Source organism: Denticeps clupeoides, chromosome 1, assembly GCF_900700375.1.
Source record: "Denticeps clupeoides chromosome 1, fDenClu1.1, whole genome shotgun sequence".
Lineage (NCBI taxonomy): Eukaryota > Metazoa > Chordata > Actinopteri > Clupeiformes > Denticipitidae > Denticeps > Denticeps clupeoides.
The window spans coordinates 11,766,379-11,788,547 of NC_041707.1; the positions used below are offsets into that span (position 1 = coordinate 11,766,379).

General features: G+C 40.3%; 1 protein-coding gene across 8 annotated transcripts in view; it reads left to right on the plus strand.

The window, feature by feature from the left end:
- Positions 1-11,439: 11,439 nt before the first annotated feature.
- The window catches only part of ralgapa2 (Ral GTPase activating protein catalytic subunit alpha 2), a 90,824-nt gene continuing 80,094 nt past the window's right edge, over positions 11,440-22,169 (plus strand). For all 8 annotated transcript variants that reach the window (XM_028969605.1, XM_028969632.1, XM_028969654.1 and 5 more), the window contains exon 1: positions 11,440-11,693. In XM_028969605.1, the coding sequence (XP_028825438.1) occupies positions 11,588-11,693 (106 nt within the window). In that variant the 5' untranslated portion in view covers positions 11,440-11,587. The remainder of the gene's footprint in view (positions 11,694-22,169) is intronic.

Here is a 22,169-nt window from a genome sequence, read left to right on the forward strand (position 1 = left end):
ACGAAACATCACATAATGTCACGACTGCAAAAACGTGGAGTTGGTCAAACTTTGTACAGAAGACAGTTGTCTTGGATAGGAATAGGAAACTCTGGAATAATCTGGAGACTCATTAAGGGAGACTGGGAATTTTTTTTTATAAGATAATTAATTGCTCAGCTTGTGTCTAACGTCATGTGGTGAAACTCTCATAGGCTAATAACGAGTGATTGCATCATCAAGCCAGGCTTATCCTTCCAATTCCAGCTTGTGCCTCATTCTCTCTCAAACGTTAGACAGAAAATCCCATTTTCCCACTCCAAACTCTGTAGACAAATTATGAAAATAATGTATATATCAGGACAGTCATAATGAATGATATATGCGGTGCACAAATGCATTATGCACCTGCATTATTGCAGTGATGTGTGTTTTTTATCTCTCTTTTTTATAGTGATCTGCCTCTCTCTACTGAGATCCGAGATCCTCAGGTTTCTGATTTGAAACCAGAAGTACCAAACTCCCCTTCTACACCTACGAGAAAGGGAAAGAAAAAGAGACAACACAGATCTTCTGATATGAAAAGGTTTTGAAATTGCTGCTACTACATTAACCTAATATTAATGGGATTTGAGATTGATAACAAGTTAATGTTTTCTTTTCAAGCCAACGTATGAAATAAAAAGTGCTACAAATTGATTCACGGTTGTTCATGAATGATTTTTTTTTTATTTCAGATAATGCGATAACAGATTAATGGTTGCTATCTCATCTTGTCACATCCTGTGAAATTACTGGAGAGGATGTGATTAGCTGAACAATGGTATAAGAACCCACTTTATGGAAGCAATCCAGCTTTACTGACAAAAGGGGTTGAAAATGACTGCTGCCTCTGGGGGAAACACTGCCGACAGTGGATGACCTTGTTTCTGGATCGCTATGCTCACCCAAGGATTTGCTCGAGACCTGGCTACAAATGATACGCCCACACCAAGCTCGTTGCGATGCTTCTGGATTGCTGTGGACGACGTCTCTCCAATGCTGCCAGTGTTTTTTTTGGTGGTAATGGATATTAGATGCATCATTAAGTCCTTTAAATGAACTCCACCCATCAGTGGCAAAAAACAAATGTGGCTTTTTGACCATCATTGGCACCACTTAGGAGAAACAAAGACCGGCCAAGGCCTGCTCCTTTGTCTCATCAAAGACCAGCGAAGATGAATGGGCCATTCTGACAGCATTGTGCGACTGTTGTCCTACTAGGGCAGAACCTAATATCTGGAAGCAGACCAAACAGCCCACTGTGTATTTTGGATAAGGAGGGGAGGGTTGTCTGATCCATGACCCTGTAAAACACATTCAAAAAAAAAAAAAGCGAATGTTTGTTTGGCCCATGGGCAGAGATAGTCGAGCCATGGCCTCTCACTTCACCTGCTCTGGCCAGAGCCAGAAGCTCTGAAGCTTAGAGCTTTTTACAGAAGCCCTGTTTGCTTGGCCTTTTTTGAAAGCATAAAGGATGACCAAAGTGCATGATTGATTCAAATCCTTGTAGCTTTTTATTAAAGATACAAAGAAATCTCTTTTTATATTATTTAAATAATGCTAAGAAGTGGCTGGTGGAAAATATTAAATATTACAAATAATTACATAATTAATACTAATATCTTAATTATTTAAACTAGGATTCAGGACAAAGTCATCTTAACGTCTGCTTTCTGATTCAAGCTCTCTCACATCCTTTTGAAGAAAGTAAAATAATAAAAAAAAATGTTTGTGCACTGATATAGACCTTCGTCAACAAGAAGCAAACCTGTTGCCATATAATCTGACTAAGGCTGTCAAAAGGACAAAGACAATCATTTTATCTTGATTGGATTAGTTTGACATCCGTTACGAGATTTGTCAGAAATCCAGGTGCAACAGTTTCCTGCAGTGTGCTTGTAGGAAAATGTGTTAGTCTGTTGGTGTATTAATAATTTAAAGCATATAGGGTGGTAGTAGCCTAGTGGGTAACACACTCGCCTATGAACCAGAAGACCCGGGTTCGAATCCCACTTACTGCCATTGTGTCCCTGAGCAAGACACTTAACCCTATAGTTGCTCCAGGGAGACTGTCCCTGTAACTACTGATTGTAAGTCGCTCTGGATAAGGGCGTCTGATAAATGCTGTAAATGTAAATGTAAAGCATGGCCCAGAAGTCTATGGTAATTGGGATTATACTTTTAGGGCTGTGCAGAATTATATAAATTATGGCTTCCTGTAAGTTTCAAATTGGACCCCTCTATCATTCCCAGCTAAATCTTCTGCTTGACACATGATGAACAAACATGATGAACATGATGAACAGCTCTTTTTAATTATAATAGGACCTCAGGATTATAATGGGAACATTGGCAAATTTGGTCTGCAGTGCATAATAATGTTTTTCTTATATAAAGAGGCCAAAGAGGACAAACAGTATAATGTGAAAATAGGTAACATGTTAATTGACTAGTTAGTTTTCATATTTTCAGATTAGTGGAAATGTACAGTCTGGTTTAAAATTAATTGTTTGGAAATGTACAATGATGTGCCTCTTTAGGACACACATTTTAAAGACATATTTGTTAATGCAGAGCCTTACTTTTGAAACTTTAATTTTCACAGATGAATGTAAATGCATTAAATAGACGGGGGGAAAATGAGTCAATCCAGGTGAGTGTAGCAATTTTCTCATTTTCAGCACATCTCTGCTTTTGCCATGAATCTGTAACACAAACTAGTCCTGCGCTGTACTTCAGAGAGGCATTAACGTGGAAAGAAGCGAGTCACCTTGAACTCCGAATTTCTTGTTGGACATGCAGCGATACACCACACCATTTAGGCTCTAGGAGATGTTTAGCCAAAGAGCTCTTCTCCCTTCGCCAGCTTAGCCGAGGCAAGTGGGCTGCAGGCTCTCTATTTTCTCCATTTGATTCCCAGCAGCCTTTTGCCTTTTCAGCTGCGGGCACAGTGTTTCATCCATGTCCTTCACATTTCATCCGCTCGCAGACTCCCGATGCGTTTGATGCCGCCTGTGTGTCCTTTAAAAACAGAAAGAAAGGGGGAAAAAGGAAGAAAGGGGAAAAAACCTCGGGCCCATTGTCTTGGTTTTACTCTGGGCAGCAGTTGAGATACGGCAAGGGCATCGAGCCAAGTAATCCTTGAGGTGCATCGTTCAGAAGTACAAAACAGCGGCCACGACAACAGCCGCCTAAACGGCCTCAGCATAAAAAAAAAAAAAAAAAAGTTAAATCTATATATGCATTTCAGTAAATTTCCAAAGTGTGCTTTAGGGAAGGGAGCATTGCAGGAGGAACTGGGTAGGGGGCTGTGAAATGACAACAGACTTCAGTGAGGATGGCGAATCGCCCCATTCATTTCTCCTGTTTAAAGGAACCTTGAGCAGCATCAAAGATCTTTTCAAAGCCTTAATCCTAATAGGTCGCAGTTTGTTCTGTCACATCAAAAGGGAGTGAGAGGGAGGTATGGGGGGAAAGAATGGGGGGGGGGGGTGCTGCTGGCAGAGATTCTTAAGGGAGAGATTGGCAGAGGATTTGCGGTGCGGGGAGTACTAAAATCTGAAATATCGGGGCAGAAAGCCTGCTGTAATAGATATGAAATAGGCCTTCTCCACGCCATGAAAGGCTGACATTTGCCGAATGTTTGTCATGAGAAGCCCTTTTATACCGCCAGGTTTATCTGTGTTTGTACCGCCATGCTGTCCACACTGGAAATTCGCAAGTGTCACTCTTACTAGTTCCAACAAGGCTTGGCCATTTTGGTCTTTGCTCATGGTTCTTCAAAACATTTTTGACCAACTCAGTATGAGGAGTTTTACATGCAGTGTTTTAAGAACTCAACAGAAAAAAAAAATATTTTGAAGCTTTTGGTTATTGGCTTTTTCTCATTTCTCAGTTTCACATAAAGGAAGTTGTTATAATGCATTGACTATGGTTTTTTACAATTTTGTAGTAGCAGTAAGCCTTGACAAAGACTATAAACTTTTCTTTTGATGACTTCCTGTTGGACTAGAAACTGAAATCACATCTTATTTATCAAGCTAGGTAATATAGGGAATATAGTTTGAGGGAAAACTGATGAATAGCTTCAACTGTCTTTGATGAAAGTAGAACTCTGCGGTGCCGTCGCCTTCTTGCTTACTTCCGTCCTGTGAAACCAAAAGTGGCTGGAAATGATCTATTGTATCAGAAAGAGTACCGGTGGCAGCATTTCGACTTTAATCAGGGACGTCTGAGGGCCACCTACGAGTGCCCCCCACCAGCAACGTACGGGCCGAGCGACACCAGTGTATTTACTTCCCTAATCTGACACGTTATCTGTAGCCTGGTGTCTCTGGTGCATTCCACCCGATACAATCAGGGCACATAAAGATCCGGCCTGTGCAGCCACATCACACAAGTGCCTCGTTAATTAGCCGCCCGTGGGAAAGCGGCCATTGATTTTCTGTCGGGTCGTTTTAGTGGCAAAGGGTGAAAAAAAAGCACGGCTGTAGCTGTTTGTCATTGCACTAAAGCAGTCGGACGCAATTGATAGCCACGATAAAACAGGTTTTACACCGACAACAAGATACCGGTAAAACAAACATCACAAAGACCTGAGGGAGAGGCGGGGGGGTTGTTGTCGGGTGGGAAAAAAGGCAAACTTGCAGTGGGAGGAAAAACATAATAATGATGTCTGATTCGCTGACATTTCTGCTGCAACTACAAAGTGGGCGAAGGCAGTGAAGTGACTTCGGTGAGAGGAGCATGGTGGCGCCTGTAGAATCTGGCCAATTCAGGGAGTTGGCCAGGTCCCGGCCTTGTGGCAGTCTGGCTTAAATCCCACCAGTGCTTGTTATTTCCCACCCCTGTGGATAGAGGCGGAGGTAGAAGTTGGAACACAGACAGTGAGTTTGCACACACACACACACACAAAAAAAAAAAAACATTCTTTGCAGAAGAGACTGGGATAATGATCCCACTGTGCAGACAGTCTCCATGCTGAAGCAAATCGTGTCTGTGGGTGCAACAAGCAAGATGTTTATGGTTCATGGCCACGTGGCCGTGTATTTAATCTATTGTCTGTTTTTTTTTTTTGTTTTTTTAAGCCCTACACATTGTGTGATGTGAAACTGATGTGAGCATTTCTGTATTAGGAAACAAAAGAATACGTTATACATTCCAACATCTTAAAACATTTGAAGCCCAAAACTTGTTTTTTAGTAAGGCATTGTCATGGTTTAAAGCAAACATAGCCATAGACATTTGCTCATTATTTGCACATAGGATGGAGGTAAATAATGGCAGGGTTTTTTTGGAGTGATGATATCTAATAGGTCTTTCTTGGACCCACCACTTGTGTAATGGCCAGTAAAGGCATCGGGATTCGTGCTGCCAATGAACCAATCAGTGGCACAGTGAAGGTGGTGGGGCTCCAGCTTTGTGCTTTGCTTCCATTTGATGATGTCTCCCATATTTAGGGAGTGGCTTATGATGAGCTGTCTGCAGTGTTAGTTGAAGGGGGTCATTTTCCCCCAGTATCTGGTAATCCTCCACATCAGTATATAATTTATAGAATTATCATTATCATTATCATTATTGTTGTTATTATTTTGGATAAATTATATTAGAATAAACGGTTTCTGTATTGTTTTTAAGGGAACCTTTTTAGTTTTATTATTAGTTTTAGTTTTATTTTTGTGTGCACTTTGCTTCATTACATAAACGTCAGGCTTTGAAATGCAAGGCCAAGAGTGAGTGATGTGGCATTACGTTACAGAAAAGACATGTGAATGAGCATATTCTTTTCAGAGCCTTAACTGATGCGTACCAGAATCCACATCTTGGTGTTTTTTTTTTTTTACTGATATGCGATTCACTCACAGGAGGTAATTTGGTATTTAAACGAAGCCAATTAAAGCAGCGACGTTTTCAATTAAACATCTCTCCACATGTCGTGTCAGTGTCAGACTACGAGTTAAATTGGAATCAGATTATAAAGTGAGAATTACTGGAGAACTGTTTGTAGCATCACATGTATGATGATATATTTAATACAAAATCATGTAAGAAGCAACACCTTTTCCCTCCCTGTTAATGATTCTGTTCCTATTCTGCCTATTAATTCTCACAGTAGATTATCTACCTAGATACCAAATGCTGTCTGGAAAGAGTTTTAATTAAGTGTGTGCCGAGTTTCTACAAATATTTAATGCAGCACTGATAATATAATGTACTGTAACATATTCCTATTAATCACTTACTTTCAACTATGGTTTATAGTTGCATAGTCAAGGACAAATGCAATAAGGAATTAATGTCATGCCATTTGATACCTTCTCATAAACAATCACTACACATTCCAAAGTATTTGACATCGGGGTTATTTTTTTAAACGGGGAGCTTGTTATCAATGTGCATGTGTTCTCTGGAGGTGATGTACAAATGACAGGTGACTTGTGCTTTTGCCTCACAGCAGTAGGTGTCCCCTGATGCCCCCTGGTGGCTGAGGGATAGATGTTAATTCCAGTTACTGCCTGCTTTTAATCCCAAATATTAGAAATATAAGTGTTGAACTCCAGGTGAATGTTTTTGCACGGGTTAATTCACAGACCGATGAATCACAGAACTCTCTACCAACGCCACTCCTCTATGTGCAATGCTATTGCTGGCATTGACATCTTAGCTGCCACATAAAGGCAAATGATATAATAGTCATTATTCCAGAACTATTATAGAATTGTTATTACTATTCATGGTGTGTACAGGGATGTACACATATTCCTGCTTTGAACGTTTGAGCTTGTGCATTTGAACCGTTGCAGTCCACACTATAACATGCCACACTGTGATACATTAGCTTTTAATGGTACTTACGTGCACAAAAAGGAACGGCATAACCATACAAGGAGAAAAGTCAAGTATTTCTGAGCTCTTTATAAGAACAATTTAGAGCACACAAGTGCTGTTCAAACCTTGGAATAAATTCAGGGCGGCGCAGGGGATCATTTATGGAGTCATAGTGCCACCTTCTGGCTACATTTGGTAGGTCCTACCAAAGTGTTACTGTTGCTCCAGAGACAACGTGACTAACGGTCTGATGGTTATTTTTAGTTTTAACAGGATCAGTCCTGTCTGGGTTTAGGTATTTACAGACTACAGACTAAAATTCATTCATCAAGAACGAATGAGAAGGACATGTTCAAAATTAGATCTCTGTGAAAGTGAACAATAAATTTTAAATTGAGAAAACTGGTAGTGAAATGCACCACTCTGGATACTTTGGCATAGAAATTCCAAGCACATTTGCAGCTGTGATAGTTTGAGATCCTATCCCATTGCTTTGTCCTTGTTGCTAAGATATGGTTGATGGTATCAGGCCCAGATAATTGCTTTCAATAAAAATCTATTCTTTTTTTCCTACTGAACGCCCTCATTAAAAATTGTTAATTGATGGGGCTGATGCCAAGCATTCAAGGTGCATCTTGAGGGTGTGTGTGTGTGTGTGTGTGTGTGTGCAAGTGTGTGTGAGAGAGTGAGTGCGTCAAAAAACATCTAGCATATTTCAGGTAACAAGGTGACTGTGCAATTAGCCAACAAGAATTCCAAGGACTTCTAGTTCTGGAAAATGAAGGAATGGTATCCACTTCAATTAAATAAGGCAGGACTCATTCAAAGGGTTGAGAGTCATCTCATTTCCTGGTGGTGGATTCCGTCCTCCTTTCTGACCATCACACCTTTCTGCTGTGCAGGTCCTCTGCACATACTTGCTGTGTTAGTTATAAGAGTGAATTAGATGGGTTAGATGGATGAAAGAAGCATTGTCCACTCTAAGAGCTTGTGCGTCTTTGAAGTGCAGACTTGCATTCAGGGTTCACTCTGCCCTAGGTAACAAGTATCTTTGCTCCTGCTGAGAGTAAAATGTTGACCTCAAAAGAACAGTGAAAGTGGTGCCCAGCTTGGCTGAATGGGTCGCTTGCTGACTACGAGGTCTCAAACTCTCCGTCTCAACGTGGAGATCACATGAGAGATGGGCGATGACCTTGCCCCTGTGTTTGCTTTTAGTGGTGTTTTTTTTCGTGAAACACATCAACATCTTTGTCTGCCATGGTTCCCGAACATCAGATTCCACGCTGGGAAGTGTCAAGCTAACAGGCATTGTTCTGCGGGATTTCTCGCCACAGTCTGGCCATGACTGTTTTCTTGGTTAAAGGCGCCACCTTCTGGCATTACTTAATATATTTTAATTTCTGGTTTTGAAATTTGTTTCATGAAAAAGAAACATGATGACACTACAGTGTATTATTTAATTGTGATCAGATGTTATTTGTAGACTCCTGATTCAGAAACAGAATGCTAAAAATACATATTCAAAAGGGCAAACAAAGAACACTGACCGCTTTATAATTCCATAAGCTAAAAACTAAGTCAGAGTCTGAGATTGATAAGCATGCAAATGCACACACACATGAACAAACACCCAAAATGTTCAGTCATCAGCACGTTAATTACCTGAAAAAATCAATTAGAATCATCAGGAAGCTGAAATCGCCTTAACACAGCCTAACCTTTCGTTCACTTACACCGCAGGAGGCCTGTCTGCCATAAAATTAGATTTCTTCATCGGTGCAGTGAAAGCTTCCAGTTAACAGATCAAGTAAATGGATGGGGAGAGGGCCTGCCTGGGGCAAAGGAAAGTGCCGTAATGAACCGCTGCCCTTTATCTATGGCTATCCAGCAGGGTGCATGCACACAAGTCTAGAACAGTCTTTATGCAGAGCCCTTATCTATTTTACAGTGGAGGGGAGAAGATAACTCAAGATGCAATGTAATTTTGGTCGGCGGTAAATGTTGGCAGGATCGAATATTATTGTTTTTCAGTGACCGTCATTTTAAAAAATGTATTTTAATACATTGTAATGCACTTAAATCATCTGAATGCACATCATTTTAAAACATCTATACATACACGTGTGTATTTCACCTGTTACATTAAACTGTTGATTGATATGCAAACTGATCTGCTCATCTTATTTATGCACCTGCTTGTGTACAAAGTGAGCATTATTACTTCAGGATAATAAAACATGTGACCCAGGTGATTTGAATACATTTGAGCTTTCACACCGGAATAAGTAACACACCTTTTTAATACTAGATGGCGCTATAATGCACCACATCGTTTTCCAAACAATGATGCACTGTGCATCTCAGCTGTGCTGAACCGTTTGTGTTGTTGATGAGTAAAACAATGAATTTATTGTTTTTATGTACCAGAAACATATGTATTTATTGCTGAACTGCAGTGAGAATGTGATGCAATTATTCATTTTAAAGGTCTTCAGGTAAAAATATAACAGTAGTGAGCATAGTGAGTAGACAATGAAATCTTAATGCCCGTAAACCCATAAACGCTAAATATTTTAATATTCCCGGTATGATATGAAAAGGTTCCCAGCCAAATATGTCTCAAAGGAGAGGTGTACTGTGCAGTTTAGTTAATTATAGCTCAAATGTTTTTAAGAAATAATGTGACATTTTGGCCTGATATCAAACTTGATTAATTAAATGTTTGTGATGAGCAATTGACATGATGTCTGGTGCACTAATCTGTGAAGTAGAACACTATGGAGATCTGCACTACATGAATTTATGTGTGTCATCGAAATACAAGGTGTGTCTGCATGCATCTGCATGCATTTTGTTTACAGGGCCAGAGATGAAAACGAACCGGTTTCTTATACTACAGTGAATTCATGTCACTGCTTCAATAAAGAAAATGACTTCCATTATGAATGTGGATTCCGGTCAAATGGTCAAAATCTATTATTAAAAAATCAGAAATAAACTAAAACGTTGCTGTTAGGATACATAATCAAAAGGACAGAAAAGAGAACCAATTGCTGAGTAGCAATATAAAAAATATGAAGTGCTAGAACTGATCAAATACACTCCTTAACTAGCTGTCTAACGAGATAATAGTGGGAAGTCCCTTCAGTCTACACAATGTCTATGCAGTTCTCTTGCTAGGTGTTGGAAATGTGCAATATTTTATATGAACTCAGCCCCTCCTACTATATTCTGCACGCGTATATGGGTGCATCCCTTTAAGTACAAGGAGATCGAATAACCAAGCATGCAAACAGTTCCTAGATTTGCTGCAAAGAAGGCCTTGGTATGGAACCCTGCATTGCATGAATGTACACATTGTATGATGTGTAAGATGTGTCTGCATGTATCTGTCTGTGCATTTGGCAAATTCCAATTTCATCTCACTAATGTGTCTCTACTGAGGGGAAAATGTACAAGTTTGAACAATTAATTGGATTCTGGTTCTAATGTGTTCTAAGTAAAGCTACAAAACCTGCTTAAAGGTAGACCAGACTTTTAGAACAAGGTAATTGTGCTATTTCAGCTTAATTCATGAAGGAACAATCGGATTGCACTGGCACGCAGACATGTTTCCGTGAATATAACAGCAAATAATAGAATGGGTCGCAATCAAACGCTGATGTTTCGTGAGGCAACAATTAATAAGAAACAATAATTATTTTTGAAAAAATAATTATTTCCACTTTTAAACATCCTACACGATGTTGTACTGTTTGTCCTGTTCATTGTACAGAAAAGTTTTGCTTTTCTTTCATAGAGGTACAGTAGTTATGTTCTAGTCTTAAGTTTAGTTTAGTGTGTACCGGTATAAACATACAGTACAGGCCAAACATTTGGACACACCTTCTCATTCAATGAGTTTTCTTTATTTTCATGACCATTTACATTGGTAGATTCTCACTGAAGGCATCAAAACTATGAATGAACACGTGTGGAGTTATATACTTAACAAAAAAAGGTGAAATGAAAACATGTTTTATATTCTAATTTCTTCAAAATATCCACCCCTTTCCTCAGATTACTGCTTTGCACACTCTTGGCATTCTCTCGATGAGCTTCAAGAGGTCGTCACCTGAAATGGTTTTCCAACAGTCGTGAAGGAGTTCCCAGAGGTGTTTAGCACTTGTTGGCCCCTTTGCCTTCACTCTGCGGTCCAGCTCACCCCAAACCATCTCGATTGGGTTCAGGTCCAGTGACTGTGGAGGCCAGGTCTCCACTTTTTGTTAAGAACATAACTCCACATGTGCTTGTTCATAGTTTTGATGCCTTCAGTGAGAATCTACCAACGTAAATGGTCATGAAACTAAAAAAACACATTGAATGAGAAGGTGTGTCCAACTTTTGGCCTGTACTGTATATATTTTTCTTTCTTTTATGAAGTATGCACTATGGGGGTCTGTGTGAAACATTATTTCAATACACGGTATACTGTGTCTACTGTTGTACTGACAATAAACCAATCTTGAATCTTGAATAAGCAACCTGCGTTTTGTGGGGGCGTGGCCAGGCAGAGCCTACGTCACCAGCTCGGTGCGCTTCCGTGTTTACACACCCACGACGAGGAGGAGACTCGCCCACAGGGCAAGTTTACCCAGCAATCACAGAGCATTCGCGGGGCACGCAGTGGCACACGCGAACCCGGCTGAATGGTCAAGCGGGGGTGAGTTTAGCCTGCAAAATTGCCTTCTACAGCGGAATGTTCACTCGAAGGGGCTATGGGGACGTCAAGAAATCTACACAGAAAGTTCTGGACCCAAAGAAGGACGTGCTGACCCGGCTGAAGCACCTGCGCTCGCTGTTAGGTGAGTGGATGTGACAGCGCGGGGGGGGGGTGCTTTGATGGCTAGCCGCCGAGCGGAACGGCGCTGGCCGGCGCTTCTCCCTCAGGCACCTGTGCTAGCCGCTAGCGCCTTTGTCCAAAGATAAAAAAAAGCGAGTTTAAGCCCGGACGAAACGGGCTCGTCGCGTGTTAGCGCCGCCGCCGCCGCCACGCAGGGGGACGGATGTTGTTTACCAGCTAGCGGCAGTTTAGCCGTAGCCAGCCGGCTAGCGCTGCTCGCTAGCCGCGTAGCGGTAGCATTTTTAAAAGCTAGCGTCAGAATGAAAGCAGCTGCTGCGGCGGAACAATGCTGTCACGCCGTTTGCGGATCCGTTCCGTGCGCGTTTCGCCGTCGGCTGCCTCTTGTGAGGGAGCGCGGAGTCTCTCGGCCTTCGGTTTCCGAGCGCATCTCTTAAGTGATTCAAACGAACAATTGAACGGCTTAGGTGTTGTGGGCAGATGACGGACGCAGGTATTGTAAGGTGGAACGTGCTGCCATTTAAACCTTTATTATAAGAACGAGGCGAAACTGAGCTTGTACTATTTCGTTCACCTTTTGGATGCTTTCAGAATGCCCTAAAATACCGAATTTTGTTGCATTTGCAGATGTTGCATTTGCATTGTACATGAAATCCCTACAGCACATTATGTGTTGGCATGATGAAACGACAAAGACAAAGTATTAAGCCCTGTAAAATACCTCAAGTTTCTTTATATTGTCTATGTGAATATGAAAGTAACCTAAGCTCAGTTATTAATATACATTATATAGTGTGTTACCCACTAGGCTACTTCCACCCCTTCTGTAGTCCCTTCTGTACAAGTTACTACCATATGCAGATCTTTTTTATAATTAAAATATTAGCTCTGATAATTGCAGACAAACTATCATTTATCAGAAATAAACAAATATGAATGAGTTGTTTGCATTTCCTTGCACAAGGAAAAGAGAACCAATGACTTCTTAGCAGGCTAAAAATAGGAAGTTCTAGTATTGATGGTCCGTTCCTTACCTAGCTGTCAATTGAGATTATTTTAGGATATGTTGTGTCAATTTCTAGTTTTTGGTAGCGTGAACACCATTGCCTTGTAGTTCTGTTGCTATGTGTTTGTATAAGTTCATCCCTTTCTAGTATGATGTGCACACATACAGTCCCTGACAAGTCTTGTTGTTTATCTATTTTGTAGAAACACCTGCTATTAACCTGACTTTTAATTAATCAATTGAAATTAATTATTTTTACTGAAAAAGTTTCATCATTTAATCAAGACAGAAAGGTCAAATTTTGGCAAGACAAAAATGTGGTCGCCTTTACAGAAATTGAACAAATTTACAGCAAATACTGTGAGATCTGAATTAAATATATTGTATGACTTCCATGAGCTTGAAGGACTGCATCCATGCGTTTTGGCAAGGATTCATACAATTTATTGTCGTCATCAGGAATAGCAAAGAAAGCAGTTTTGCATGCCTCTCAGAGTTCATCAGTACTTTTTGGTCTCATCTTCCATGCTTCCTCTTTCATCATACCCCACACATGCTCAATGATGTTCATGTCAGGTGACTGGGCTATCCAATCCTGGAGCATCTTGATCTTCGCCTTGAGGATCTTTTTGATATGGAGATAGTAGAACGTGATGCAGAATCTGGCCTCTTTTATGGTAGGTAAGAGGCCAAATTCTGATAGCTAAGATTTCTTGGCAGTTCAGACTATTGATGTTGCCTTCCACCCTGCAGATCTCTCGCACACCTCCATACTGGATGTAACCCCAGACCATGATTTTTCCACCACCAAACTTCACTGTTTTCTGGGTGAATCTTGGATCCATGTTGGCTCCAGTAGGTCTCCTGCAATATTTTGTGGCGACTGTGGTGTAATTCAAAAGAAGATTCATCTGGAAAAAAAAAAAATCCATCTGCTGACACTTTTCCTTTTAGCAGGCTGTGGGCCATTGTCTTTTGTTTAATGCTGGCTACTGGGCACTGATTTGACCATGGAGGCCATTTCGTGGCAGAATCCAACAAACTGTTCTGGTTGACACAGGGACTTCCGATGACCAGGTCTCGTGGAGCTCTGCTGCAGTGGAAAATGGGCTGGCCTTGGATTTTCAAGCCAAAAACAGTCCTCTCAAGCAGTTGTCTTGCGGGGTCTGCCTGACCTGCGCTTGTCAAATGTCTCCAGTCTCTTCAAATGTTTTTTTTACATTTTTTACAGGTGTCTGCCACATCAGCAGTGGATCTGGTCTTCAGCCTCTTGATAATCAACACTTTAGCCTCAGGGTGAATCTCAGGCATGTTTGCAGAGGTCTAGTTGCAGTTGATGTGAAGGTCTAGTTTACTGGGCTTCTTTTTATACACACCTGACACCTAATTGATCCATTATTAGTCACAGGTAACGTTCATATGACAAGGCGACAACACTTATGTCTTTGCAAAAATTGACTCAACGGACTTTACCAAGCTTTGAAAATTAGTATTCTTTTGGACAGTTTTGTTTTGCACTGAAACATTATTACAAAAGCTGTTGGGAATAAAATGAGCCATTTCTTTTAAAAATATGTTGATTAGAAATATATTTTGGCGGCACTTGAGGTCAATTTGTACACAAGCGACAAGACTTTTGTCAGGAACTGTAGATGGTCTTGTGAATACTCACAGATCTTGTCAACTACTGTGTTCTGGATTCCAGGGCAGCTCCTATTCAACATCCCAGGGGCCAAGTTTGTATTCAGAGCCCTGTGATCTTCATGTTTCCCCCTCTAACTCCAGTTTCTATGACATTCGCTGTTGAACATTACATGCTGTTTTTCCAGCAGGGCTGCTATTAGCCTGCACAACCGAGCCAACTGTGCTTTTATTTGCTTCAAAACAAGCATGTTGTTTTGGCAATGTCAGAGGAAATGAAAGAAATGAGCACCATGAGAATCTGATTTAAGATAATGAGAAGAGAAGATGTGCTAACCCAGCAGAAATGCTTGGAAAACAATATTAAAAGAATTTACATTTGATAAAGTGATCCTGGAAACTAGAATAGAGGACGAGACTAGAACTTTGACAGGGGAGTCCAGTTGGTTCCAGTTCCACTTAGTACCAGTTTTGGTGGGATTCCATGCAGTTTCCTCAGGTTGTGATTGTAGTTTGAACTTGGCCAGACGACTGCCTTTGTCCCTGCATAGAACCATGGGAGGATAATCAAATGCCAGGGGACTATGTGTCCTCTTTCAGCTTGTTTCGTATTGAGCCTTTTCTGATTGACCTATTACATGACAGATCTAAACATTATACAAAAAAATGAACTGGCAGTGAATTACAGTTCTGTTAACTTTATATGTGGTGTATGCTTTATTATTTTTTTCTTTCTTTTTGTAAATGAGCTGCCCATTATCCCTTGTGGTGGCAGACTGCACCACCAGTTTCTTGTCATTTTTGGGTCAAAGCCTTGACAAGGGAGTTGTGGAGCCTGCACATAATTTCCAGTATTGCAGTACCATTGGTCCCCTATAATGAAAAATTCACATTGTGATACATTATCTCCACTGATCGTCATGGCTTTCAAACGTGCGAAGCATTGCAGTTGCTCGCTGATACTTCTGGTTGGTGAATGGTGTTGATGATGTCATTACCACGAAAGCCTGCTCACTTCTATAGGCCGCTCACCTCCTTGTCCTGCCTCTCTCCTACTCTTTATCATTTGAAGCTACAGACACCGAAAGGTGCATCCTGGGGAAATCTCATTGTGTGACTGGCTAAAAGTGGCTGTAATTCTGCACCAAGGCTGAATTTCAGAAAGATATTTCAGATACAGTATTAAGGGACCACTAAGACCTTTTATAAAAGCAAAAAAAAAAAAAATCTGTTCAGAGGGCCTTCAATTTTGAATGATTTCCATCTAACATGATCTCACTGGTTTTAGTTTACTAAAATTTATTATCATGTAACATGCTGATTTATTTATAGCTTTGAATTTCTTGCACATGTTTTGCTCATATGCTAAAGTATTACAGTAAACCAAAATGACCTCAACCTCTTGAACTTTGCAGAATCACATGTTTGGACAGTCTGTCACTGGGTTTCCTGCTGACTCCAGACTGGTTTAATGTCAAGACCAGAGGTCACAGGCTAAGGGAGTTTGTCCACAACTTCCTAGCTCGTTGTTAGGTCACCATATGCCCAAAGACAGATAAGACACCTCCTTTAGCCTGTTTATGCAGTGACCAATTTGTTTCCTTTATTTTTTTCATTGCACCTTTATTACGTGATATTGTATTATTCATCAGAGGAAGGATTAATCCGCTGGTCACGGCACATTGCACACTTCCAGTTTCGCGCAATTGCCATATCAGATTGTGCAATTTCATGAACGCAAAAAGATTTATGAAGTGACATTATATCTCTCTAAGTTAACCAACTGACTAAACTGAGACCCACTGATCAATTTCGCTTCAGTCTGTTAACCGATCATGCCATGTTACGGGCAGATGTCAATCATTTTAATCTGTTTAATCTGTAAATGATAGTCAATGAATTTCTGATCTATAGTTGACTATGCAGATTAAGGGTCTTACATTTGATGAAGGTGGTCTTAAAAAGTCTTAAATTTGGCTCCCTTAAACCTGCAGAAACCCTGCTCTTACTGCCTTATTCCAGTGTGGATAGGAAATGAGAACTGACTCTATAGCTTTAATAAAAACACACCCTCCATGTCAGAAACACTTGCATCTTTTATCTTCTTATTCCATTTATTATTAACACAACTTTTTGGAGGGAAAGTCATTCATGTCTTCCTATTATGAAGAAATCACTAGTGGAAAATAGTCCTTAAATTATTCTAATATCCTGAAACTGCAGAACAGGAATGCTGAATTACCGTTAGAAACAATTGCCTATCTTATTTGTTTATTCAGGGTGTTGTAATAGGCCAGTGTTGTTAAAAATTGATGTTCATTACAATGTTCTTAATAGCAAAATGTTTTTATGCACATAATGTCCTGATTAACAACATACATTGGTTCAATTTGTATAACAATTACACAAGAAATGCTTGATTTAGCAAATTACTCTATCCTATTTCATCATATTTATAATTATAATTAGAGTACAATATTTCTGTGACTAAGCGCTTGAGTCAAATGAGAAGGACACACTGGAAGCCACTTTGTTTGTGTGTGCATGCCCAGGACTGCCTTTGGTAATCAGCAGACCACCTGATCACACAACACCTCCCCCATCCTTACACACCAGTGATGGTAAACCAGATCTTGTAGACACCCTTTTTGTCTAGACCCTGCAGACATGACACATCATTGGACCGCAGTAATGGATCAACACTGTTGCCAGTGTTTCTATGTATTTGAACAGGCTGCTACAAATTTTTGGTACAGTGGCGCAGATGTAAATTTCTATTGACTATTGTCAAAGTATGTCTCTTTCAGAGCATAGTAAATAGCATATTACTCTCTTCAGTAAGATTGTGGGGCAGAGGTTAACCAGAGGGTCTCAGGGACCATTTCCATTCACAGTCTTTCCAGGCCTGGTGTCCATGAGGAATCCTCCTCAATCATGCATAGTGCACCATACTGTTTTTTTTATTCAGACATTTTTCAGCATTTTTATATTTATGATGTATTTATAATTGAAACAGCTTTGCTGTTCCGTAGTTTTTTTAAGGGCATGGATTTTACCTACATTTTTCTAATTGACTGAAAGGATGCTTCCCGAAAATTAGTTGCTTTATGAAAAGCAAAGTGACAGAGGTGCGGTGAATGATTTGAAATTCTGCAGAACTGCAGTAAATTTGCCATCCACCTTACAGCGTGGCCTATTTCACACATTCTTTGAAGTGTACGGGGAATGCTGGATGCACAAGAGAGTTCCCGATACGTGTTTTTTTTTTATGCAGCTTTTGTTAGTCTACAAGGCGGTGAACAGGAGGGGTTTAATAATAAGCTCAATGGACTGTAAAAGAGGGATGATGCTCACACAGAATGCAAATACAATAAAAGGGGCCAGATGACTACCATACTTGACAACTGAAAAATGGGTGAGGAGGTAAAGTGTTTAATGTTTTTTGTACAAAACTTTTGACAAACTGAAACATTTTTCTCGTTACTATTTTGTTGATTAATAAATTCAGTATAGTGTGGATACATATGGAACCATCACCAAAGTGTGTATATATAATGTCTGTGAAATGTAATGCAAGAGAAGGTGGAGTTGGCGCAGCCGTGTGGGTAGAAGTGGTCGACTAGGCTGCCTCTACCTGGCATTTCTTCACCAGCTGTGTACTACACAACAGACCATTCAACTGTCCCCCTTATAACCCATCGACTGCTTCCTGCTCAAGGTTCTGTTGACACTCCAACTGTGGTCCATGTCGTCTAGCCAATGAAACTCTCAAGGTTGAGTGTTTAGAGCAGGTTAGGGTTCCTGCAGCTAACCATAGGTAAGGGGAGAGACACTGCATAGTACTGGGCAAAGTAGGAGAGAGGGAGAAATTCTGGAGAACCTTGGCAGACACAGAGGGAGTGGTGGTGGCCGCCAACTATGAAGCCGTGGCAGGACACAACAACTTTGCATAAAATTTGCATCCACATTTCTCTGTCTGGATACCTGCAGCTTGGAGAAAATAGTCAGCCTGAATGAATGGCCATTGCTGTTTACCTGCATTTTAGCGATCAATTTACAGTCATGCATAAACACAAGACAATTATGTGGGTAATAATTAAACACTTATATTTACCTAGTTATTCTTCAATGCATGTAGCGAAAAAACAGCAAAATTATTCAATTGCCATCACTGTTATCCACAATTAAATTATCTTATAAAAGGTGATAACTGTAACTAAATATCTCATTGGATCATTAGTGAACGGTTTTATTGGTTGGATTTATGTGGTTCATGGTTCCTTTTAAAAGCCTGAAAGGTAGTTTCCTGGTTGTTTGTACTTTGCAGAGGAATCATTATTTTTGAGGGCATAATTTCCAGCCATTACATGATAAGCATGGGGCTTTTTCACCAGTGTAAGGCATTCTTATGGATTTGATTTTCGTCTTATGATTGTTTTGTCATTGCAATGCGCAGCAACCGGTGCACACAATGAAACGTGTCCTCTGCATTTAACCAATCACACTTAATGAGCAGTGGGTAGCCATGAAAGGCGCCCGGGCAGCAGTGTGTGGGAATTTAATAGGTTTTAAAAATTCAATATGAAGAAGTATGGTATGTCCATGTTCTCTTATTTAAAACTGGTTAATTAAGATCAGAAATTATTTACACACCAGATAACTACCAAGCAGCTCTTTCTTGCTTTATGTATTTATGTAAAAGATGAGGACACCATTGACTTTTACTACCAGTTCGAATAAAGTGTTTAGATAAGCATCATCTTATATGCATTTGATGAAGGAATGTGTGAAGTATTTTATGCAGTAGCTGAAATGAGAGGTTCTAAAAAAACATTTATGAGGTTGGACTATCCTTGCTGACAGTGGAGCTGTCAGGTCCTTTATCTCAAGCTGGGCGTAGTGTGGGAGCAGTACTGGTTGGGCGACTCTGGGCGTTATTAGCACTGCCATGACTAGGGTGTATGTCCGCGACTGTGGCTGCTGCTTCGTACTGCAAGACCTGCTTCCACATAACTGTTTTGTGAGTTGCCACTCCCAGTTTCAACCGTTACACCAGTCACTTGCTTTAGCTGTGTTCCCATGTATTTATACAAAAAAAAAAAAAGGAAGGAATCAATCTTCTGCTGCAAGGCAAGACATTTAGCAAGTTTCCTGTTGAACAGCTCAGCAGGAACAATACAAAACCTATGAGATTTTTTTTTTTTACTGTGTCTGGCAATGTTTCGGGAAGAGGGAGCATGATTGCTGGAAATGTGTTTAAAAAATATTAAGCTGTTTAATTTATTTGCTCTTGAATGCCCCCAGCCAATGGAAGTCTTCACCAAAAACTGTGCAGTAATACGATCCTGGATGGACCTTTTCTACCTTATTCTGACATTCTGTAGTGCTTGATGTGTTGAAAGTAGTCCTGGTCGATCTATGATTCTATTTATTCCCATCTACATACCCACTTTCTTTTTCCTGGTTTAAGTCCATTTGCTGTTTGTTCAGCACCTTGGCACCACTTTTTCCCAAGGTGCTAGTAAAGAATGCTGGCACAGACAGCCCTCTCAGCTTGACTTCACAGGCTCATTGACAAAGCTGTTTGAGAGTGACCTCGGGAACAAGTGTCAGTCTCCAGTTTGTGTCAGTCTGTCTGTGGTTAAGCTGCCTGGATTCCGTTCTGGGAGCTTCAAGTATGGTGAAGCTGCAACTATTAAAACTGATTCATGGTTTTCATGTCCGCAACTGCCCACACCTGGTGTTTGTATTTTGTAAAATGATGTGTTCAAAGTGTGTATATATAATACCTGTGAAAGGTAATGCAGGAGAAGGTGTGAGGGTAGAAGCGGTCGACTAGGCTGCATTTACTAGGCATTTCTTCCTCAGCTGTGTACTACACAGAACAGACCATTCAACTGTCCCCATATAAACTGATTCAAGGTTTTCGTGTCTGCAACTACAACTGCAAGTGCAATATTATATGTGATAATTTATTGTTCACTGATTATAATCTTAAGCTCTTTCGGAGTGGTGACTGCAAGTCTATTGCTCCATATGGATATGTTGAACACAGTGTGCGTGGATCCTGGATAACGGAACTGGCCAATGGTGACTAATTATATGTTGTGTCAACTGCTCATAGTATGATTCGTTTTTTTCTTCTTCGATCACAAGCCAATGATCCTGCCAACAGTGGGTAAGAAATATCGATGGCTGACATTAGCTCCTGGTTTATCATTGTTCAGCTTGTTGTTTGGTGGCAGTTGAAGGAGCAGCTCATTTTGGCATAGGTTTAGAATGAGCCAGGGATCTCAGCTGGAAAGCGCCAGCAAAAAAAAAAAAAAAACGCCTGTTGCCAGGCACCCTAGAATGATTTGCCTTAAAAGGCTTCTTGTGAATTGCATAATGTAATTGCAGGCATGTCAGCCCGTCTGGCCACTGTGGATTAATCATTAACCTCGATTTCACGTGGTCAAAAGTCACTGCTGCCACTAGTGCCTTTTTAAAAAGTGTAGTCTTTTCCACTTGTCTTCGCTATACTGCCGTCTGATTTGTGATGTTTCTCCTATTCAAGGAGAAATCCTATCAATTCATCTGTACCACGGGAACATAGAAGAAGAAGACTTGATACCGGAGTCTCCATAACCTCTTGACAGATTCAAGACTTCATGCCATGCCACTTCTTCCTAGCACATGTTTATGACTTTTTCTGCTAACCCCCCTCATTGGACTCTACATCTGGAAGCACCTTGTATGCTTTTTTTTTTTGTTGCTCTCGCTCTCTCCCATTGTGTACTTGACAGGCTCTGCTTCCTAAGCTCGTCCCTGGCCCCATCCTGTTCACGTGGGACAAGTCATAAAGCTGCTTTATTTGACAGGCCACAAATGTATCTGAAATTTGTGCCGGCTTACATATCACTATGCAAATATACCCAAGTGCAACAAGAGCAGCAGCAACCCTGAATAGACTGTAAAGATATTGCTAGATATTGATATGATCCACCCAGTTCCTCCTTTTATTGTTGACCAGTTCTGATGCTGCTCAAGCAGTCTGTTTTGGAGTGAAGGTCAAGTACCTCTGCATTTTCAGTGATATTAGTCGATCCATGGTAACTGACGACATGTCGGTTCTTCTTCTGCGTTGTCTAATTTTTTGATTTCGTTTCTTGAACCACAAATGATGAGCTGACACCCAAGAGATTTCTGTGCAAAGTGTATTCTGTACAAAAAGCAAGGTCGCGTCACACATCGCGTCTTTCTGCACCTCTCTCTACAATATACAGTATTAAAAGAACATAAAAAAATATTCACAAAATAACACACATGCAAAATATTCCTAATATGTACATAAATTAGAATGAAAGAAATAACTTACTTGTAAATTTAGTGTAACCATTTAACTCCGGCACAATAGCTTGCGTAGTATAGACCCAGCTCCCAACCCAACTTTGTGAATAGATAAACGGCGATATTTTTTTTTATCGCCCGATAAGAGTCTCACGTTAACGCAGCACATTAACGCCGATAACGGCCCACCACTAATATATATATAATATATATATTTATATGAGATAGATAGAGAGAGAGAGATTGAAGATCATTACAAACAGTGCTTAACAATATATGCCTGTGTTTTCCTTGGGTTTACAGAAATAAATACACTGGCTTGCTAGCCTTTGTCTTTTAGAGGAGGGATGTTTGCAATGTTTGTGTGCAAATATTTCCAAAAACCTAGAAGGCATATTTTAATAATGATTTTCTAAACAAAGTCTCCTCAGAGAGCAAGGACAGCTCATCATACCTCTTACTCTTAATATTGCATTTAACTCGTTTTTTTCTGTGTCTCTCTCT